Source organism: Ursus arctos, unplaced genomic scaffold, assembly GCF_023065955.2.
Source record: "Ursus arctos isolate Adak ecotype North America unplaced genomic scaffold, UrsArc2.0 scaffold_24, whole genome shotgun sequence".
In the NCBI taxonomy this organism is placed as follows: Eukaryota; Metazoa; Chordata; class Mammalia; order Carnivora; family Ursidae; genus Ursus; species Ursus arctos.
In genome coordinates, this window is record NW_026622919.1 from 15,435,967 (window position 1) to 15,458,307 (window position 22,341).

The following is a 22,341-nucleotide window of genomic DNA, read 5'->3' on the forward strand; positions in this document are numbered from 1 at the left end:
CCTGCCCCACCCCGGCGGAGACCCCTGTGCTGTGCCTGCCGGGCCCCAGGAGGCCCAGTAAAATTTACCTGGTGTGGTAAGTCGCTCTCGGCCAGGCACACAGCACAGCGGCGTCAGGGAGAGGGGGACGCGACACGAGGCTTCCAGAAGGCAGGTGGACGGGAGGGTGGTCCAGAGGGCAAGGTCACGAATCACCCGGGGTGGCGAGGGGAGCAGGAACACGACACAGCTGCTGCCCCTTCTCTCCACCTCCTCGTAGCGCCGAGGAGTGAGCGACCAATAAAATCCCGTCATCTCGCGAGACTCCTTTGATTTCTTCACTCCCGCGTGGGGCCCTTATGGGTCCCAGGGCGCCGGTGGCCATGTGACCGGGCGCGAGGCCACGGACGACGACGCGCGGTCCCGGGAGGGTGGCGCGGGGGGCAGGTGCTTCCCGGGGCTGGCGCTGGAACTGGAAACCCCTTCAGAACCGCGCCGAGAAGGGACAAATTAAAGGGCTCAGTCACTGTTTACATTCCCTTTCCTGCCTACTTATTAGGCACCACATTTCCCCAAATCAAAAATCCCACCTCCTGGGCTCCAAAATAAAACATATTTATGGTACATAATTAAGCTTTAATTAAGATCTCCTCTGGGTATGTGAGCCGACGCGCATTTCCAGCACACCCAAAGGGGCGAACAGACGCGGCCTATTATTTCTGACTGTACGGAAAGCTGCCTATTACACCAAGGCAGCCCCGGCTCTTGCGATTAAGCTGTAATTCTTCCCACGGTCTAAAGGAAGAAATACGTTTTTAAAGAAGGCATCTCTTAGAATCTTGGCACCTCCTAGTCAAGAGGCGGGGAGGTGAGGGGGTCAAGGTGTAGGAATTGTAATTTTCTCTGTTTCTTTTCTACTTCGTCTATCAAGAACCACGGCAGGGTATGACAGGTGATTTCTAGACCTGGACGATGATAAGGCACGTAGAAGGAGCATGGACCATCAAGTGGACCTGGTTCGCAGTCAGCAGGGCCTTGTACAAATAGGAGATGACTACCTTTTTTTTTTCTTTTCCTTTCCTGGTCAACGATTTCCTGGTATTCAGTCAACGATTACAGTGTCCCAGCATCATCACGAGAACTAGGGCAGACACCTTTGATCTAAACAGCCATTGCGTTTCTTTGCTACTGGAGGCATCATCTTGCTCAGATACTAGCCGAAGGTATGGTGTAAAGCAAACCAAAGTCTCCCCCGAATTCCCTGACAGGCTTCAGGGTGTTGCGACTTCTGAGCACAGATCTCTGCCTTCTCTCGAAGGCAAAGGGTCTGCCCTGCTCCCTGAAGAGGAGGTCCTACTTCCTCTTCCGGTGTAAATATAACTTGCATCTTTTGGCAGGTTAATGTGTGTCCCACGCCACAGGGAGGACCATCCTGGAAAGGTCCCAGAGGTCGGACGTTTGGTTCGATTTGGGTACTGGTAAGGTGATTAGGAACTGGAATCAGGGTACGGACAAGCTATGCAGACTAGCTCACCTCATTTGTGGCTGTAATTGCAGGTCGTGAAAAAAGAATGTTTTGTGAAGAGTTTGCCTTCCATAGAATCCAAAGGGTATCACAAGGAAGAAATCAATGGTGCAGCCAAATTGGATTACAGTCTTTAAGGTCATGACCAAAATGTCTTACTCATCTTTGTGAACCCTCAAATTATTACATAGCAAAGGCACACAGGTATTTGTTGAACAGATTATAATAGAAAGGAAGTTGCTATTTGCCTTTTGGATTTTATAGAGGATTGAGGGAGGGAGTCAGCAAGAACTGCACAGTGATGAAGGCTGCTGAATAGATTATTCTCAACGGATGAAACCTGCATAACAAGTTTCTGGTCCAGTCCAGTCCTCTCATGGGAGTGACTTCAGATTCCCAATTACTAGTAGTAAGAGTAGTGGTAGTAAACTGTTTATGGTAGAAGCTGCAGCTACGACTTAGAGCACCTAATAAGCATCAGAGACTGAGTGAGGCCGTTTACGTACATCATTGCTAAACTTGGCAATAATTCAGCAAGGTAGGAATATTCCCATTTCACAGCTGCGGATACTGAGGTTCAAACTGCCCGAAGTCTGAGGCTCCTGCCCACACTACCAGCTTCACCGCCAGACCTAGTAAAACAATCTCTGAAGTTTTCAGTTTTATGACTTTAGTTTGCTGGAAACTCAGAGACAAATATGGTAATTTTTGGAAATCATTTTAAAGATCTGATGCTTTGAAGAAAGCATTTTTTTTTTTGAACAAGAAGACAAAATAATCTGTTCTCGTAAGACATCTTGGATGTTTAGCACGAGAAAAAAGTTTGTTCTACTTTCGGAATCCCCTGTGGTAGCTGAGTAGCTGAATGCATCTTTGGGAGCCCTGCAAATCACACCAGGCAGTGCGACTATTTGTCCTACAGGAGACAAGGCGACACAAGGCTGGCTAAGACAGGGTCCTCATGCTTAAGGAGCTTACCATCCAGTAGGAGAGAAAAGATGTATACCTCACGCAGTGTTAGAATACATAAATGCTAAAGGTCCTAGGAATCCTGAAAGTTCTGGCCAAAGCGAAGTCAGAGCAGAGACAGGGGCCATAAAACTGGAAACAGACCTACGAGGCCCTGCTGGCTGGGACAGGCTAGGGAAGAAAGGTCCTTGGGAAGGAAGATCGCATCCCTGGACTATGTGAGGGTGTGGAGGGAGCTGGGGGCATGGGGCTGTGGGCGTGTGAGGTTCTGCTGCCTGGGGTGTGAAGGAAATGTGAATATTCTGATGGGATCCCCGCTAGGAATCAAAGTGCAATGCCTGTGCCCAGGACCTTTGGACCTGAGCCCCAAACCTGCCCCTTACCTGGTCCCCCCTCCATTGCTTCCTCAGTGAGAATCCTGTTGCCTCCTGCCGTGTCATCAGGTGAGAGGCAGAGGCAGTTGTCCCCTGCTGGGTGCTGCGAGGGATGAGGTCCTAGGTGACTAGAGAGAAACATTTAGTGCCGAGAAAGGGCCTCCCTCACCTCTTCCGTGCTGGGTCCTGTACCGTAAAGCCCCTCTCACTCTCCTTGAGGTTGGGGGAACGGTTTCATCACCACCTTACACCTCCTGAAGGATATATCTTCATTTTCTGGAGAACTCCCTTCTCTCCTTTCTGGTCACTTCTCCAGGCTCCACCAACTCGCCCCACATGAGCCTCCACCACTGGCAGCCCCCTCTTTCTAGTACATCCTCAGTAGAATATGGTCCCCTCTGTCTTGAGAGGCACAGAACGGAGCGCCTTCCCCTCCTGGGGCCCAGCAGGTGCACCTAATCTTGTATTAACCTCAGCTTCACGAGCCGCCATGGAGAAGTTTCATTCATTTCCTGAAACTGGATGAAAACTATTCACGCAACCACAACTTACACCTTGGAACATAACTCCAGTTGTCTGCATGGGCCAAGAACGGCTGCTCTCTGGCACACAACTCAAGGACCGTCCCAGTTTTACCCACATCGCCTGCTGGCTAGGGTTATTTGCGAGATTTCTGAAGTGTCCAAGAGGGGATGAGCCAGGCCAATTCTCTTGGAAAGATTTAGTTCAGATATTCACAATTTAACTGCCTTGTAAACCCAAGAACTTGCAGAGGGGCGTGGAAAATACCGGAGCTCTTGCCCCAAACTCCATGCGTGCTGATGCTTCATACAGGCGTGGAAGAAATGTGAGATTCTTCAAACCAATCGGCGACCTAGTTGAAAATGGCAATTTAAAAAAAATATCCATTGGGAACTCAATCCACGTTAGCATTCCAGCTACCGTCTTCCCGTGAGTTTATCATCCCGGCACAGTGGTGGGTAGCACATAGCCAAGAAAACAGCTATACGTGATAGCCCAGATGCCTGGAACCTTTCTGGAAGGCCATGTGAGCTGCTAATAAACCACCTGAGGCTACGCAGGTTCAAACAGGCTGTGATTCAACCTTGGAAGAGCAGCTGGGGAGAGGGCCTTTGTGTCCCAAATGCAGAAGGTTCTTCACAGGGTTTCCAACATGCCCATCCCAACATCTATGAACGGGAAGCTAGACACTTCTGAGCAAAAGGATATACCCCTTATAGACCCTGCATTGCAGCTTTATTCATGGTGATAACAACCTTGCAAAGTCGGTATTCTTTTCACTTAATAGGTAGGGAAACTGAGGCTTCTAGAAGTGAAGTGATCTGCCCAAGCTCACACAGCTCCAAGGTCCCAGAACCAGGTTCCAAATCCACCTCTTTCTCTGACCACCTGGACCCAGTCTCTTAACTTCCCCACTGCTGCAACCCTTTGAGCATTCTTTATCCAGAAGCTGTTTCCCTGTAAAAAAAAAAAAAAAAAAATGAATTATTGAAAAGCTTTTGCACCTTTCAGCAGCCCAGGCACCACAGATCTTATCAAGGAAGAGGAGGCCAAACCTGGGGAGACTGACAGTCAGCCCAGAAACGCAGAGCCCAAGAGTGCTGGGGGACAGAAGCAGACTGAAGGCGCAGGCCCTCAGGGGACCAGGTAAGGACTCGTGGCTCACGCATCTTGGTCCTCGCAGAGAACTGACTTGCGCTGTTACCTGGTGAATTCTGTATGGTTTTTAGACACAGGGGCTTTTATGTGGAGGAGAGTGTACCTTAAGATGAAATGCTTAAAAGGTTTTGAAAGCAAACTATTGGATCTAGTTCCTTCTCCAAGAGAGGCTGGCAGGAAATGGTAGGGCAGGCGGGGAGTTTGTTTTCATTTTTTCTCCCATTTATTCCATTAAGCGTGCCTGTGCATGGTCTTGAGTGGAGGCCAGCGATTCGGCTTCTGGAGAGGGCATCTGGGTGGTGGGTGGTGGGGTCACGGTGGGCAATGAGGGGTGGAGAAGCAGTGTGCAATGCTGGGGATATCTCACCTGGCCCAGGAGGGGTGGATGGGTGTCTGTGGGTGGCAGGCTGCTCACGTCCCACAGGGATCTTCTCACCTCCCACCCAGCGTGTCAAGATCTCAATGTGTAAGAAATAACATCAAAATAAATATACGCTTTATTTCCAAACACTGCTTTGGTGGATACCTCCTCTTTCAGTCCTGAGCATCCAAAGGCCCAACCCATGCCGCTCCACGGACCACGTTACCCTCACCTATGGTGACGGAAGAAATAGGACCCAAGGAACCTCCATAGGACTCAAAGAAAGTGACACTTGACAGCCAACCTTGCCATGGACCTAGTCTTCCCCTTGGAGAAACCACTGAACAGCCCTCTTCCTAACCACACAATGAATGTAGTAGGTTTTATTTTAACATGTGGTCTATGCTTTGGTGGACACCTGTAAATATAGAACGTGCTAGTGGCTGGGATAGCTTGGATTAGGGGCACTGAGAGCATATGTGAATCCATGGCAACCAGCTATCACAGGCTCCTAGTGATCTAACGCCTCCTGTTGAGAAGGACAGACCTCCCTTCTCACTCCTCCCAGGGCTTCTTCCTCCCACCCTTGGAGGCTGGACTGGTCAAGCAGAAAAAACTCTGGGTTATAGTTCCCTTGTCTAAAGTTCAAGATAATAAAATCCACCTTGCTGCATTGCTATCATAACTAAAGGAAATAATACCTTGACCAGCACCTAGCTCTAGTGGGCACAAACTCCTGTTAGTTTCTCCCTTGCCATCTCCCTGGTGGCCCTAGTAAACCCCTGAATATTATCTGAAAGGGGAGGTTCCCCGTGCATGGAATGTTCCCGAACCCATGAGGCTCATACAATCCTCTGCCTGTATCCAGAAGACATGTTCTATTATCCTGAGATTTACTGACAATTCGTCCCAATTTTCTGGTATATATTCAGTTTTCTCTTACATAAGGATAAGGGCTCCTTGTCTTCACCCAATTTTTTCTTCACTAGTCTCTAATTCTTTCTCTCACATTCTAAAGTGGTTTGCATAAATTGGAGTAGGAGCCAGACGTTTGACTTGGATCAGGGAGAGGCTTGAAGCAAATGTGACAAAGAGGTAATATATAGAAAGCTCTTACAAATCAATAAGAAAAACACGAATCCCTAATAGAAAAACGGGAAGAGGCATAGCAGACAATTTCACAGAAGAAATGCAGGTAGCTAATAAACATTTGTTAAAAAAAAAAGAAAAACACAAAACCCAGGTTGAATCTAAGTAATACATGTAAATTTGCATGAGATCAATTTGGTCTCCCAAATTGGCTAAGGTTTTTAAAATAATACTCAATACTGGTAGTGAAATGAGTAGCATTTCCTGGGCACTGTTGTGTCCGACGCTATGCCAAACACTTGGCATGCTTTGCTGGTGACACATCTATGAGAGACACCTTCACATCCTACCTATAGGGTAACTTGGTACAAACCGGAATTTGGCACCCTGTGTGAAAAGTCTTTAGAAGGGTCATATCTTTTGACGTAGCAATTCCACCACGCCTGCGAATCTAGTCTAATGAGACATGCAGTCAAGGATTTATGAACAAGGACATATATCACCAGGTAATTTGTATCAGCAAAAAACGGTGAAGCAACTTATCTACCCAAGAATAGGAGAAGAGTTAAATTAGGATACATTTATATCATGTATCTTAACCTGTACTTACTATCCTGTTCTTACAAAATAATTGAATTTATGGCAGGAGGTCATGCTCACGATAAAAAGTTTAGGGAAAGAAAGCAGGACATAAAGTTGTATGTATCCAAATATTCCAATTTTGGCTTTTTTTGAATAAGTATTTCTAGGTAAGAGAGCTTGAAGTTGTAAATTCAAATGCCTTCAGGGAACAGGCGGACGTGGCAGGAGACACACATAACCGAGACTGCGGGCGGGGACTGAGGTAAACCAGCACATACAGCCTCCACCTACGGGTGGTCGACTCCGTGTTCAAAGGCTGAGCCAAAGCACTACGGTGGGATGAAAATAGCCCAGGGGTTTTCAGTTTGCAGCCCACCCCTGAATTCCGAAACAGGAGCACTTGCCATCCGAGCTTTAGATTATGGGGTTTTTTTCTTCTTCTTCATCTTCTTCTGAAAGTTCCAAATTTTCTCCAAATGAATATTGACTAACTTATATAACCAGAGGAAAAAGTTAAAAGTCTATGGCTGTTGGAATGTAGGAAACATTGGTTTGGTTGGTCAAGCACATGAAGAAGTCTAGACCAAAGACATAGCATGAGGGTAGACACATGCTTTTTCTGGCTTCATCTTGTTGCCTCTAGAACATTCAGTCGCACGGAGTCGAACTCCCGGAAGTGGGAGGCCCTCCCTTCTGAGCTGAAGTCCACAGGGGGCCCAAGAGGCATCAGGCAGAATCTGTAGGGCCTGGTCTATGAATAGCACATCTGGGCATACCAAAGGGGATCTTTATTCCCAGCCCCAGAGCTATGAAATCTGCTCCCTCTCTGACAGACGTAAGAAATCAGGTTAAAATAGCATAAATATAGAATGGTGCTGTCTGCCACTTTTAAAGGAAACACACCAGGGAAGGCTGGTTGAGCCTTAAAAGAGGAAGACAGTGGTGGTGACAAAGAAGGGTGGAGATGCACTCCCTGGGGTGTGCTGGGATCCCCAGGAGCCGCCCTGCGGCATTCAGAAGCCAGCGTCGCTGGGTGACACCTCCTAACTGCTTGTTTGGTGCAGGTGTCTCCGAAGCCCAAACTAAATTGGCTCAGGGCAGAGGGGCCGCTGTGCATCCCGGGGCAGACCAGAAGACTCGGGTTGCAGCACTCCTCAGCTAATCTCTGAGGCCCTTCGTCCAATTCAAAATGAAAAGTAATCAACCAGAGCCTGCGTTTCCAAACCTCCTGTTATCACTTCCCCCCGCCTCCCCCCAAATAAATTGTCAAGAGGATTCAGTGGGTCCCATAGAAGCATGTGTCCCTCGGAACACGATCCGAACCAGCTCCGCTCCTATACATACACAGCCAGATGCTCAGGGCTTCCTGGAATCGCTGATGCGTCTCCTACTGGGGTTTCTAAAACCCACAAGGGGCCTGAGAGGAGAGCTTAACTGATTTCTGGAAGAGCTGATGAGTAAAAAAGCACACCGCATCACTGAGTGTCCCATGCAGTTAACAATAAAAGAGGCTTACGGAGTATTAGGACATTAGAAACTGGCGCTCCCCGGGAGGCCCTCAATTAAAGTGAGTCAGTATTGACTTGGCCCTTGGCGGGGCCAGATGCTCTGGGGATTTGCAAATCAAATCCTCGCCTGAGCTAGTACTGACACAGGCCTCCCCGAACCGTGGAGTCCCGTCCCCTCTATGGGGTGAGTGGCTTTAGAAGCTGAACGAACGATAAGGACGGCAGCGCCTCGTTAGATTCTGCAGGACAGCATGAGGGGAGCAGGGCGGGAAGGCCAATGCCGGGAGGGAACAAAGGGAAGTGGAGTCAGAGAAGTACTTTCAGTGTCCTATCCGCATTGAGAGGGTAAAAAACCCTGAGTAGCGCACACAACGTCACAGTGAATTAAACGGATTCTCATTTCCACGAGGAAGTGGGAAGGCCAGCCAGTTTCTGAAGGGGGGTGCAGGGTAGGGATTATGAACACAAACCGGAGCATCAGGCTGGCTTGAGTTCGAATGATCGCACCATCACGGACTAGAAATACAGCCGTGGGTAAGTGGGGGGACCTCCCTAAGCCTTGGTGCCCTCAGAGTGTGGTGTGATTGTGGCACCTGTTTCATAGGGTTGTGAGGCTGAAATGTGTGTACGTGATACAGTTAGTACGGTGCTTGGCCCGTTCGGTACAAGCCCTCAGTAAGTAGTGCTTATTCAGTATTTTTATAAGGCAAGTTTTGACATGATTTCACCGCTAGAAATTCCCACCCATTTGGGCCCTTTGCCGCCTCCTCTCTGGACATCTCTTCATACTTTAGAATCAGGGGGTAGGGGGAAGAATTCTGTCAGAGCCAGAGGTTAGAGATCGACTGGGGACTAGTGACAAAGAGAAGGTAAGCAGCTCATCAGAGAGTTATAATTTTTATGGCACTAAGCAGTAAATGTAACCAAAATCATCAGGGTAACTAGACACCAGCTTCTAGAGCCTTCTCTCCCATCTGCCAAGGTAGATTATACTTTCCTTAAGATTTTGTAAAGCTGTGTATGAAGGAGTGTCATAAACGCACGTCGAACGAATCCAGATGAGGGGTCACTGCTGGTTTTTGTAGAAACTATTCCTGGAGTGCTGGTTTTCCTTCTCCATAAATATTGGAAGGAAAAGCATCATTTGAGATTTACCCATTATCAGCTCTGGCTGACCTGGACAGGACAGCCTTCCCAAAGCTTCTGCAGAAAAGACCTGTATCCTCGGGGTCACCCGGTCTCCCTAGAACCAACCTGGGCTCCACAAATACACAAAAGGAGAATCCAAGAAGCAGTAAAACGAAGCTAACTCTACTGCCCTCCTTTTGTACCTCCAGCCATTGTAACCATGCATATTTTCTTCCCTAGGCTTCTTTGTTGCCTTGAGGGACTCTCACCCTTGGTGTTAGAGGGCTTTCATCATGAGCCCCTATAGGAGAATGATACACTTGTCTTGTCTCCATGCAGATCCAGTGGTTCCACAAGAGGGCCCAATGTGGGCAAGTGACAGTAAGCTGAAGAGGCCAACTCGAGAGAGAAGAAACTTAGTCTCATCCTCACAGCTAATGACCATGACTGAGAATACCCCTGAGAGAGCCAAAAACGGAGACCCAAGTGCTCTTTCCCAGAATGAGCCACATCCAGGCCCATCTCAGGCCTTCCAAGGAGCAAACAGCCCTCAGGTGTTGAGTGAGTCCTTGGGGCCACCGCTCCTAACCACCACCACGGGAGGACCAAGAAGGGCACCATTTAGGTTCAGAGACAAAGATTTTTATTCCATTTTATCCTTAAACCCTGGAGGAGAAGGTGATGACACGGAAGAAGAGACCCTCGTAGAAGAAGGACTTTTGTTGGTTGGTACGCACCCACCTCGTTCTCCTCCCAATCATAAGAGAAGTCGATTTCTTGGGACATTGGCCACTCAGGCCAAAAATAAAAATTTTGAGGAAAACCCTGAAAATTGCAGAGCTAATTCTGTAAGAAGAAATGAGTCCAGTCAGTCTAGTCATGGCTCGTTAAGAATAAGCAATGCAATGGAGCCAGTGACAGAGACGCCTCCTGCTGGGCCAAGGGTGTTTGAAGACCCCGAGCCACCTGATGGGGGGTCTCCTAAAGAGAATGACAGTGGTGACAGTGAACATGAGAACAGCACCTTTCCTTCGTGGGACACCAAATCCGACACTAGTCTAGATGGTGACCTCAATGCTGAAAATGTCTTTAGAGATTGTACTTCAATGGAAGACAGGCCTGGTACCCACGATTATGAAAGAGAATGGCACGCCTATTTAAACGGTTCTAGTAATTCGCTTGACTATTTTCTTTCTGGTAGATCAACAGCTCCAAGATCACCAGCGAATTCATCTTATAACACTCCTGGATCATTCATGCATTCAGCTTTGAGAGCGGATATTCCAGTAGACTTGTCAACGTCATCTACATTCGTTCACGGCACAGACTCAGAGGGAAACCCAAGGTTTAATGTTCGTCGACCACTGTCCCCCATTAGAAATAGGAATCCATTTGTCAGTGCTGAAAACCATAGTTATTTTCCAGTAAACAGTGCACATGAATTTGATGTCAGGGGACAAGATGTTACTTTAACAAGCCCATCTCAGGAGGCTCCATTATACACGGAAGACCTCTTACTAAATCCTCAAAGCAACTTGTCCTTGGTGGAGTCTTCCAGCTCCTCTCCATCAAGAATGAACTTACAAGGCCATCTGCATGTGCCTGGGTCCGTGCAAGAAAACATACCTTTTACTTTCTTTGCGGTCCCTGGTTTCCCAAATCAAAATGATAATGGAAACAGAACGGCAGTCTCTGCTTTCACGGATGAAAAGGAAGCCATTAAGATAAAGGCAGACCCTGAGAAACTCAAGAGACTACAAGAAAGGTGAGGAATTTTCGTAATTAGATGTATATACTTTTTTTTTATTCCATGCTTCCCAGGTAGAAATAAGCGGTGCCTTCATTAGAGCATCATGGGAATTTTAAATCATACATAGGCCCTTCTTTGGCATTCTAACGATTGTTCATATAGAGGAAATTGTCTATTTTGTTGCTCTTGGGATATATGTATCTATGAGGAAAAGTTTGGTGCTCCAGTTCAATCTCTTCAGTATTCCCAAAGGGTTTTTTCCTTGAATACCATAACTTTAAGGAAGGCAAGTTTGCTGGACGTCAGAGGCTTGGGACTGCTATGTAGGGCCAGCTCTTCTCACCAGCAATTAGGAACCAGGATTTTTTACGAAAAGGTTGCTGTCTCCCCAGAGCGTGAACCACTCCACGCTTGAAGTTCACCAGCTCTCTCTCCTGGGACTTTGTGCAAATCCAACCAACAGCTCTAGACTTTGAATCTTTCCAACCAAAAGTCCGGTCCCAACCAGTTACCATGGTTACCTGGGTTCTCTGCAGGGCTGTGCTGGGGTAACCACGGCTTCCATTTCCTGTGTTCTTTCTCATGCATGGGAGAGAAATAAGATCTTTTTTGTGGATTGCCCTTTTCTTTGATCTTCACTGTCTTGTAAGATGATTTGGGGATATTTCACAACTGCGAAATTTGATACCTTTTAAAGCCATCATTAGACACCATGTCAGGATTCGACCCTTTCCTTTATGACAGCTGTTACCACGCCCTAATGTTGGCTTACTGATCTGGAAATGGATTCTTTGAATGCAAGCCTTCTTTGTGTATGTTACTATGGCTCATTTGGGCCATTAATTATCCAATTGATATTCATTTGCAAGTGGGAAAATTCCATGGCAGTGAATGAGCGTTCAGGAGGGTGAGACAGGACACAGGATGCACCCCGACAATTCCTCTAGGATTGTTATCCAATTGCAGGAACGAGTAACTTTCCTGTTGGCAGGACCTTTTCTTTTTCACGTTATGTAAGCTACAAGCACACAGATCCACGGTTAAGGGCCAAAAGGCCTCTCACGCTCCCATTTACACCTACCCAGAAATATACCTTCAGACCCACTTGTCAGGAGTCTGGACTTCCACCAGCCCAAAGTGATGCCTTTGGGCTAGAAATGATTTCTTTTAAAAGTGCATCCCCGTCTCAGTGTGGCAATGCATTAAACAGCTATGAGTTGTGTACTTTATCAGACACCTTTTTTTCCCCCGTATGTAATAAACCTCATGCTTTTCTTATTATCTCAGAAATGTTCATTTTTGGAAATACAAAAAATATAAACTTCAAAGAAAAAATCACCTGTAATCCTATAATCCGGAGATGAGCACTACAAAAAGACTTCCCTTCCCGTCTTTTATCCTTGCATATAAATGCAATTTTTAGTACACATTGGCTCATATTTTATACTATGCCTGATTTTAATATTTCAAGCCCATGTCTCAGTGCCACTTACACTCTTTAAAAATTTCCCCTTGGTTAGTTACTTTAATGCATACAAATAATTAGCGAATTCGAAATAAAACAAAACCCACGTACCCCGGTACCTACCTTCCAGCTCACAGAACTTTACTGGAGCCCTTGAGCCCCTCACCCACCACCCTATCTCATCTTCCTCATCTACAACCTCCCTGCCCCTTCCGTCCCCAGGAAACCATTCCGGCATTGCATTTATCATTCCTTTGCTTTCAATTTTTAAAAATTTTTTAATTCAGTCATCTCTACACCCAACGTGGAGCTTGAACTCACAACCCTGAGATCAAGAGTTGCATGCAACTCCCACTGAGCCAGCCAGGCGCCCCTCCTTTGCTTTTAATTTTGTTGTTGTTGGAAGTTTTTTGCTTTCTGGTTTTCCCACGCAAAAATTTATATATATATATAAACAATATATAGTGCACACTTTTTAATTCTGTAGAAATGCTACCATTATTTCTGAACTCCGTAGAAATGCAATATCTGTTCCTCTGTGACTTGCTTTGTCCCCCAGCATCGTTAGCAAGAGGCATCCTTGTTGATAGTTTTGGCTTGACTTTGTTCGCTTTCACGACTACAGGGTATTCCGTTATATGAATGTACCACAAGTCAGCCATTTTCTGTTGATGGGCACTGGGGTTCTCTACTGTTTTCTACAAACGGTGCCGCGTAAATGTTCTTGCAAATGTCTCCTGGTGCACATGGGAAGAGTCCCCTGGGATGTTCGTCTCGGGGTGGAATTGCTGAGCTGGAGGTTAGCACACCTGCCGCCATGCTCAGGGATGACCGTTTCCTGTCTCACTAGTAATGTATACTGTTGTGCGGCCTTGCCAGCACTTACGTTGACTGGCTTTTCAAAACTTTGCCTCTCTAATGGGAATAAAATGATATTGTGGCTTCAATTTACACTTAATTTCATTGACTGTTAATGAGGTTAGGCATTTTATGTGCTCTTTTAAATATCAAATGACCATTTGTGTTTCCTCTTCTGTAGAATACTTATTTATATCTTTTGCCCTTTTTTCCTTTAGAATATTTCTCTTTTATTTTAGGAGTCCCTTAAACATTCTGGCCACTGATCTAATCCTTTAACAGTTGCGTGTTGGAAATATCTTTTCCCAATTTGTAGTTTGTCTTTTCTCTTTCTTGATGTCTTTTAATGAAAATAAATTCTTAATTTTAATGAAGTCGAATGCGTCCAACTTCTTTAGGGACTGTGATTTGTATTTTTCTTGTCCCAGTCTGTTCCAGAGCTCTCTGTTCTGGCTTGTTGTTCCTTTTTGTTTTGTCCTAACCCAATACTACATCGTCTTATGTCTGTAGCTTTTATCAGTTTCGGTAGCCGATGGCGCAAAGCCTCCTTCCCTATTTTGTTCCTTAAGAGCCCTTGATTATATATGATTCAGACTCAGCTTGTTGGGATTTTCATTGAAACTGCATTGAATCTATAGATTATTCTGGGGAAAACTGACATCTTGGAGATATTGAGTCTTTGAAAAGCGTGCTGTATCTCTTCTTTTGTTTGTGCCCGTAATAGAAAACTATAATTCTGTTCCTTTTCATAGACTTCCCTTTCCTGGAGAGGAAGGTCTCTGGAGAAACTGAGCAATGCCCGTTTCTTCCTCTTCTTTGATTTTAGTCTCTAGCCAGTTTCCTTTCCTTGGCCAGACAGCCCCTAGTCCATGAGGATCCTAACGAACAAGTCTTAGGCTTCTTAGAGCCCCCTACGTGAATATCGACTGCTAGTCTCCAATCATCGGTTATTAGACACAAAAATATTTGCTTACATTTTCACAATTTCATCTGTATCAGATTCCAGCAGCTTACATTCTGGAAAGTTGGCATAATTTGTTGGCCAAGTGTTGTGCTATCGGTGAGTTCACGTCCAGGTTCATTGGTTCGCCAACATCCCGACCACCATCTGTTGAGTGATGTCTGTGTGCAGACGCTTCCCCAGACACTAGATGCGCTTTACAGTCTTCAGAACAATTGCACCGTCACCATGGCATCCGGTCTGCCCACGACCCTGTCAGCTAGGTAGTGGCGGTATTATCATCGCATGGCTCTACACGTGAGGAAACAGAGACCTGAGAAGCTTGTCCAGAGTTCTCAAACTCACAAATTTCAGAGGCAAGCCTCAAACTCAGGCCCCCACCTGCAGACCCCACACACTCACCAGCACGGCACACCACCGGCTCCCCTCACAGTGGCCACAGCTGGGAGAGGGGCTCCCAGCCTTTTCCATGGTCTTCCTCTGTAGCCCTGTCCCCCCCTCTAGATTTCTGGTGGTAGGGGTGGTTCTTCCGGTCGGCTCACACGTGTCAGTAACTGCCAAGGAGCCTGATACAAGGTTCCATGCACGTACTATCTGTCACCTGGAGGAATTTTCAGTAGGGTTGGAGGGAGCCGTGGGGGAGCCTGGGGAGCCCTGGTGGGGCCTCTCCCTTTAACGTCCTGGGAAGTAGTATTAGTAGTTGTAGCCTGTAGAAACTGTGCAGACCCCTGGTCACCAGGGCTTGTTTTCCATTTAGTCTCCTGGAGGAGGAGGAGGAAGAGGAGGAGGGAGACCTGTGTCGCATCTGTCAGATTGCAGGGGGTTCCCCAACCAACCCCCTCCTGGAGCCTTGCGGCTGTGTGGGAAGCCTGCGGTTTGTTCATCAGGAGTGCCTGAAAAAGTGGCTGAAAGTGAAAATAACATCAGGTAGGTGGGGAAGGAAGGGCGGCAAGCATGCATCGCCCTATAATTAACGAGACGTCACAGTGTGGGTCTCAGAGCCTGGACGGCAGCTCTCTCTCCTCCAGGAGCGGAAGCCAGGAGAGCCATGCCCCCCCCCCCCCCCGCCACCCCGAGCCCAGGGTTCTCGTTCACAGCCCTGATGGATAGTAGCGGGACTAAATGCTGCCTTTAAATGATGGGAGGGAAATGAATTAGTTTTCCAAGTCTGAGAGAAGAATCCTGGAGTCTGCTCTTGAATCCCACCCTGCCTGAGCAGAGATGCTAAGATTCCCTCCCAGGAGGAAGGAAACTAAAATAGGTCAGTGGTTGAATCTCAACGAGCACACAGCAAGCCGTGCCCACTCATGGACACCTGGCAAAAACAGTTCCGCTTCCTTTTATTTGTGGGGGAAGGAGGGTGTCACCTAAGAAACTGAGCCAAGCTGCAATTTTGCAGTAGGGGCAGGAAAAGAGCACTGATCTAATTTTCTAGAACCATATTAGATAAAGAGATTTCCATGTGCCAGCTTTGTCGGCTCTGTCTTTTGCAGATCTTGTAACTGGGTGTGAAGCCCCTTCTCAGCTCCCTGGGGAGGTTATAACCTAAATACAGCCACCTGGGTAGGTCAGCTGGCGTTTTCTTGGCAGAGAACAGGGGGTTTCTTTAAAACTTGGTTTTGGGAAGAAGGGCAACTTGAACAAAAACACAGGGGAAAGCAATGCAAGAACTCAATGACAAATAGCCATGGTGTCTTTCAGACACAACTCCCTGAAAACCTTTTACCCCATAGCCAGGATCCTCTTTCTCTCCTCTTCTACGTTCTCCTCCTTGATTATCATTCTTCCAGGCAGCCTGCGGGGGAGGGGGCCTAAGAGCTTCATCCTGTCCCCACGGGGTGTGGCCACACTCCCTAGAGAGAAAGAGGAATGAACAGTGGAATGATCGGATTAACTGTCTCCTTCCTGATCCCTTTTCCCTCCTGAGTATCTTCCTGAGCAGGAGAAACCTAGGCCCACCACCCAAGTTGCTTAAACACATCTCCCCACAGCGAGCTGGGTACTCAGTCCTTCAGACAGGGAGGAAACAAGGGGATCTCGACTGCTAATGACTCTGCCATGCGATGTTTTATCTTACTGCAAATTTGGGCCAATTAAACATTTAGCGCAGGAAAAAATTACTCATGAAATGTGTAACGGAAGCCCTGCTAAATGCTTGTAAACGCCAATGTCAGTAGGAGTGTGCTGAGTGGGATCAGATCGGAAGACCCAAGGGACACTCAGAAGCCTAAAGTATTACAGAATGGCGCTAAAAAAAAAAAAAAAAAAAATCAAGCAAAGTGCAGACATGGGATTACCGTTTATCCTTGTCTTTTGAAGTTCTCTATTATTTACTATTGCTTCATGTCCCCAGTGAGGCAAAGTAGAACTGGGGTCTAAAACGGCGCAAACCCTATCTTTACCGAGCACACGCAGATAACTAACCAGTCCTCTATTTTGCTAACGCATAAAATAAACACCGGCACATCATTAGCAAAAATGCAGCACCCAGGTGAGGGGGAAGGCGCAGAGCGTCATGTTTGCTTCAGCACGGCACAGTTCCTGCAGCTTTCAGTTTTGCTCTGGGGACTGGGATAAGCAGAGAAAAAGTGCTGGCCTAGAATGCATGCTTAAAAACAACAAACAACAAACAAAAAAACCCTCTGCGACAAAGGAAGGCTTCTCAAGTTTCTTTTCCGGGATGAGGCTGAGCTTGGTCTCAGGTGCTGGCCAGGGGTACTGCCGTCGTGGTTCCCACACGTGGCCCGTGGCCCCCTCACTCTCTCAGGTGGGAAGTCGCCTGGGCGAGCGCAAAGGCAGATTTTGAAACCACGCGCTGAGAATAGCTTCTGCCGTCAGTTCGGTCCCCATTTACTCATTTGCTTGGACCTGTGTTAGGTCTGTCAGAAACAGCAGCAACAACACAGGCCAATATTCGCTCTTTTCGGCCAACACCTGTGTTACAGACTCTCAGCCTCCACGTAGCGATTCCAATTTTATGAACCAGTCTGTTTATGTTTAAACAGACAGCAAGACCTATTATTTAAAAGTCACGGGAATTTCACTCATAGGAAGCTTGCATAATAAGGAAAATGATTATTATGAAGGAAATTTTCCAGATCTCAAATTCGAGGTCCTTTTCTACAGAAGATGGCTGACTTAAAAAAAGAAAAAAAAGTCACTGAAACTCAGAATTCATAATACACACGAGTTCACTCCCAGAATGTCAACACAAAGAGACCCAGGGTGTGAACACATAAAGACCAAGGGTTACATGTAACAAAGAATTCTTTAATTTAAGGAGCGGATCTAGGCGCCGTGAAGACCTGTGAGATGTGTAAGCGAGGCCTGCTGGTCGACCTGGGTGATTTTAATGTGACCGACTTCTACCAGAAGCACCAGCAATCCCGGGTAAGGGACGCTCACGCCTCTCTGCCTCCACAGGCGAAGTGGGTTAGAGACGCAGGGTGGGAAGAAAGGCTTTCCCTGATAACAGGACTGCAGAAGGCCAGTGCATAGGATGAATCTGGGAGTGTCCTCACGTCTTCGAGAAGGTGTGCTACTAAGTCAGACCATGATGGTGGCGTGGGGTGGGGGGTGGCAGGGTTCAAAAGTCTATGCCACTCTGGGTTGAGGTCCTGCTGTGGTCAGGGACAAAAGTAGGAAGCCACAGTCACTGACTGGACACAGAAACAGGCATAGTCTGGCAAGCTCCACACCCAAATTTGCTGAAGTAATGTAAGTGTAATAGCAACAAAGAAAAAAAAAATCAGGTCTTGGAGGAAATGGTCCCCAATTTACATATCAAGTAACTCTTGGGTAATAAGAAACTGCTTTACTCAAGGTTAATAAACAGGTCATAAGTACCTAATGTGTGCTTTTTAATACCGGGTGAAGCAATTCTCCTGGGGCATTTGGATTGCAATTTTTTTTAAGGCTTTATTTGAGAGAGAGAGCACAAGCTGGGGGAGAGGGAGAGGGACAAGCAGACTCCCTACTATGAGCAGAGCCCAACGTGGGGCTTGATCCCAGGACCCTGGAGTCACGACCTGAGCTGAAGGCAGATGCTTGACCGACTGAGCCACCGAGGTGCCCCTGATTGCAATTCTAATGCTGTGAACGTTAGTTAACCTTAGGTGGGCAGGTGATTCATGCTCAGGATAATAGTTCAATGTTTAGTTCTCGGGCAAACGACCCTTGATTTAGAACCGCACTGCCCAGTATGGAAGCCACAAGCCGCATGTGGCTAATGGACTAATGTCTACTTCGCTCAAGATAAGGTGTGTTGGGCGCCTGGGTGTCTCTGTCAGTTAAGCATTTAACTCTTGATCTCAGCTCAAGTCCTGATCTCAGAGTCGTGGGTTCAAGCCCCACATTGGGCTCCACGCTGGGTGTGGAGTCCGTCAATCAGATGTCATTCTTCAGGGGAGTCGTTTTGGCTTTCGGATCATTAACCTGCGTCCAGACCTAAGGCACAGCTGCGTCACAGCGCTCCGTGTGAGTTTGGGCAATTGTTTAGTTACCTGTGGAAAATCCGAAGGCTGCTAGACAAAAGAAGAAACTATTGGTAAGAATGAAAGACTCATAGAGCACAAACAAGAAATGTGCTAGAACGGACATAGTGCCACACCAGCATTGAAGAGATTGGGCATCAGGATGTGGAAAAGAGGGAGGGAGGGGAAAAGAAAGGAAGAAAGGATTTCCTGAGAAATGAATTGCAGTTTGTGTCCATCCGCTTTGAGGCCCAAGGGTCTCAAATCACTCTGTCACCAGCCCCAAGAACTGAGATGAGAAACAGAAGTGCTTCTGGGGTCACCCTACTGAAAGGAAGCAGGCCCTGTGGGCGCCTGAGGTCAGGGTGCCAGCCGGGGCGCAGGAGGCTTCCACGTGGTCCTCTCAGAGATTATTTCAGGAAATGGAGCCTGTAGGACTTCCTGAGAAGGACACGCCCAGACCAGGCCAGGTTACATGGACTACTGCCAGAACAGTACAGCCCAGGAAAATGCCTTAGCTAGTGAAGACTCCTTTTGGTTCCAAGTGTCTCTGCATGGTTCACCCTCTGTGAAGCCACGAAGGCCGAGCACTGTTGGGTTCACCAATGGTATTTGTAGACGCAACTCCCTAATGGTACATTTTTCCAGTCATACTAACACGTTTGCACTCCTGTAGCCGGACACGGCATGCCCCACCGCAAAGCACACCAGCTTTGACTACCGTGTGAACGCAAATCTTGTTCCCTTCCCCAGAGTTGCTGTGTGACCTCAGGGAAAGCACACACACTCTCTGGAGCTCAGTTCTGTCGTCTGAAGGAAGTAGGAGATCATTCCTCCCCGACAGGATGGGACGCAGGAAAAGACTTGAGTACATCCTCTAACCAGGTACCTGTGGAGAGCAAGGTGCTCAGGGAATGCAACCGCCACGCGACAGCCTCAGAGATGCCCAGCCTCTCTGGACTCGAAGGAGGAAGCTAAGTGCACCCGGACCGGGCTGGAGTCCATCACTGAAAAAAGGCACCTGGCCCACGCAGGGGTCAGACCCATAACCTTGGCATCACTGCTTTCCTGCAGCTGAGAGAAGTGGCTGTAAGCACCTTTGACCAAGAACCACGAAAGGAACTGTGTCAGCAAGAATCTAGGCAGGAGACATGCTGGCACCCTCCACAGGGGTGAGTGAAGAGAGCTGAATGAAGGCCAAAAGCGGGCAGGAAAAGAAGCCAACAAGGTGTAAATAAGCATCCTCGGACTGGCGCTATGACCATTCTAGGCCTCAAGTGACAAGGGCTGGGGGCAGTCACCAGGATCAGGAGACCTGTAGTTATAGGAGAGAGTCACAACAACCTGTGACCTTCAGGAGAGGAAAGCAGCCGGTACCACGCCACCACCCAGCAGAGAGAGAACAAGGAGAGTCATTACCCCAGCCGCGCTCTCCTCCCACCCGCTAGTCTCCCGCCAGGGCCTCCCATTGGCCAAACCCAATGGGAAGCCAGAGAACAAGGGGGCCTAGTTAATGCGATCCATTGAGATCAGCCTCTAGGCCACAGCGCAGGGTGGAAAGTGGAGCTGGAGGGGGAAGTGGAAAATATCCAGCACAGTAATTACTCTACATGGAAGCAGAAAAGAGTTTAAATTAGTTTCAGTAAGAACCTGACAGGCCATCAAAGCCTTTTGAAAATGCCCTTCATTATAATCACAGGTAGAAGCGCGATTGGCAGGCCCGGCCTGGTGAGAGAAAACAGTCCCAAGAACCAGCACGCACTATTTACGTGCTGATGGAAAACAGTGGAGGGCACACCCTTTCACAGCAGTTCTGACTCCCATGGCCCGTTGCGATTTACTAGAGTCCGTGTGCTAACAGTCTGGGTTAAGCTTGAGACAGTAGGGAAGCCAGCCTTAGACAAGTTCAGAAACTCTCCATGGACCACGGCGGACTTAACTGTTGTTAACACAAAGACAGGGAGGAGGTAATCCACCCTCGGCTCATTCGCCCCAGCTGCCGAGGCCCCTTGGCCTGGCCTTGGAGTTGATGTGCCTACCTGGGCTTCTGAGGGCCAGGCCCTTCCCGACTCCCAAACCTTGGTCCTCTGGGCCATCTTGGCTGATGCTCCTGGCAAACAGGTTCTTTTGTAAGAAGCTGGGTAGCTGGTGCCCAAAACAGACATATTCCAAGAAAGGGACAAAACCAGAAAAAGTCTAGAACTGACTTCAGCTCAGTCTGGGTCTCACTTAACCTCAACTAACCTGCTAACTCGCCAACTTATTCTCATGCATTTTTCTCATTTAGGTTGGTTGGTTTTTGCTTCTCCTCAACTATAAAAATCACACACACACACACACACACAAATCTGCTATAGTTGAAATGAACATTTAGCTCATGTCTTTTTTTTCCCCCTATTAAAATACTCATGCCCAGGCCGGGCCCCTGAGATTCTGATTGAATTGATCTGGGATGGGGCCAGGTATCAATTTTCTTTTTTTTTTAAGAGCGGCGAAATACACATAAAGGTGCCTGTTGTAGATCAGAGATGGGGCTGGAGACACCTCAGTGCCCAAGACCAACACAGTCACTTCCTTTCAATGGGAGGATCAGAGCAAGGGCTGTGCAGCCACAGAGATCTGACCGACTCTCAGGACCAGAGAAGGCCTCCCTGAGGAAGGGATGTTGAAGACCAGGAAGGAAGAAGAGGGGCGAGCCCTCTCTCCACGTGCCTTTGAGGGGAATCAGCATTGTCAATGACTTTGGGGGTGGGGAGGGGCTCAGACCAGAGTGTTTCCCTGGTTTGGTTCAATGCACCCATGTAGGTAAGGGAAGAGTGCTGCCCGTGGGCCCTAACAGGCCATCGAAATGGGATCATCCCCCATCTCTCAGACACTGGGTGGTTTCTGTAGGTCCCCCAGGGCCAAGGTTTTTTCCTAGGCTTCCAGCAGCTAGATTAGGAGCTCTAACAGGCTGTTTGCAGAGTGGCCCTGGTGGCCCAATCCTAGGCCCATTGGGGCTGGCGGCCACGCAACCCTCCCTCCCTCCTGACTCGAAGATGCCTAAAAATTAAGCCCCACAGGCATCTGTCCCCCCTGTGAGTGCTGCCCAGGAAGGAGTCGCTCCTTACCCAGGAGATCGGCCTCATCCCAGATTCCGGTTGGGGCACTCAGTTTTTGGTTGCAAGGAAGAACTCTGAGAAGAGCTGAACATACCGTTCCAAACTCCAAAATGGGCCTCGAGAAAGCAGGCTGAGGGACAGTCGAGATTACAGATTGTATGCTCAAATGCCTTAGAGGCCAGGCAGGTCACAAATGTCAGAATCCTGCAAGTGTCATCGCAACAGAGGGGTCACAACGGAGGCAAAAGGAAGACGGCGCTCCCCAGCTGAGGAAGTCCGTGTTCATCCATCCTTTCCTTCCTGCCTGCCAACCAGAGCACGTCCTCAGGCCGGATTCAGCTGCCTGGCTACAAATTGTTGATCGTTGGTTTAAGGGCAGTGGTTCTCAACCTCGAGTGGTCCCCAGACCAGTAGCATCAGCATCCCTTGGGGACTTGCTAGAAACACACATTCTCTGGCCCCACCCCAGACCCACTGCATCAGAATCTGGGGGAGGGGGAGAGGTGGCGCCCAGCAGCTATGTTTTAAAAGGCCCTTTC

At 47.9% G+C, this 22,341-nt stretch overlaps 1 protein-coding gene across 2 annotated transcripts in view; it reads left to right on the top strand.

The window, feature by feature from the left end:
- MARCHF10 (membrane associated ring-CH-type finger 10) overlaps nucleotides 1–22,341 on the top strand; it is a 71,632-nt gene that overhangs the window by 37,054 nt on the left and 12,237 nt on the right. The window contains exons 5-9 of one of the 2 annotated variants that reach the window (XM_057317982.1): nucleotides 2,608–2,685; nucleotides 4,376–4,515; nucleotides 9,535–10,960; nucleotides 14,987–15,156; nucleotides 17,510–17,619. In XM_057317982.1, the coding sequence (XP_057173965.1) occupies nucleotides 2,608–2,685; nucleotides 4,376–4,515; nucleotides 9,535–10,960; nucleotides 14,987–15,156; nucleotides 17,510–17,619 (1,924 nt within the window). The remainder of the gene's footprint in view (nucleotides 1–2,607; nucleotides 2,686–4,375; nucleotides 4,516–9,534; nucleotides 10,961–14,986; nucleotides 15,157–17,509; nucleotides 17,620–22,341) is intronic. The other variant, XM_026512536.4, reaches the window with a different exon arrangement.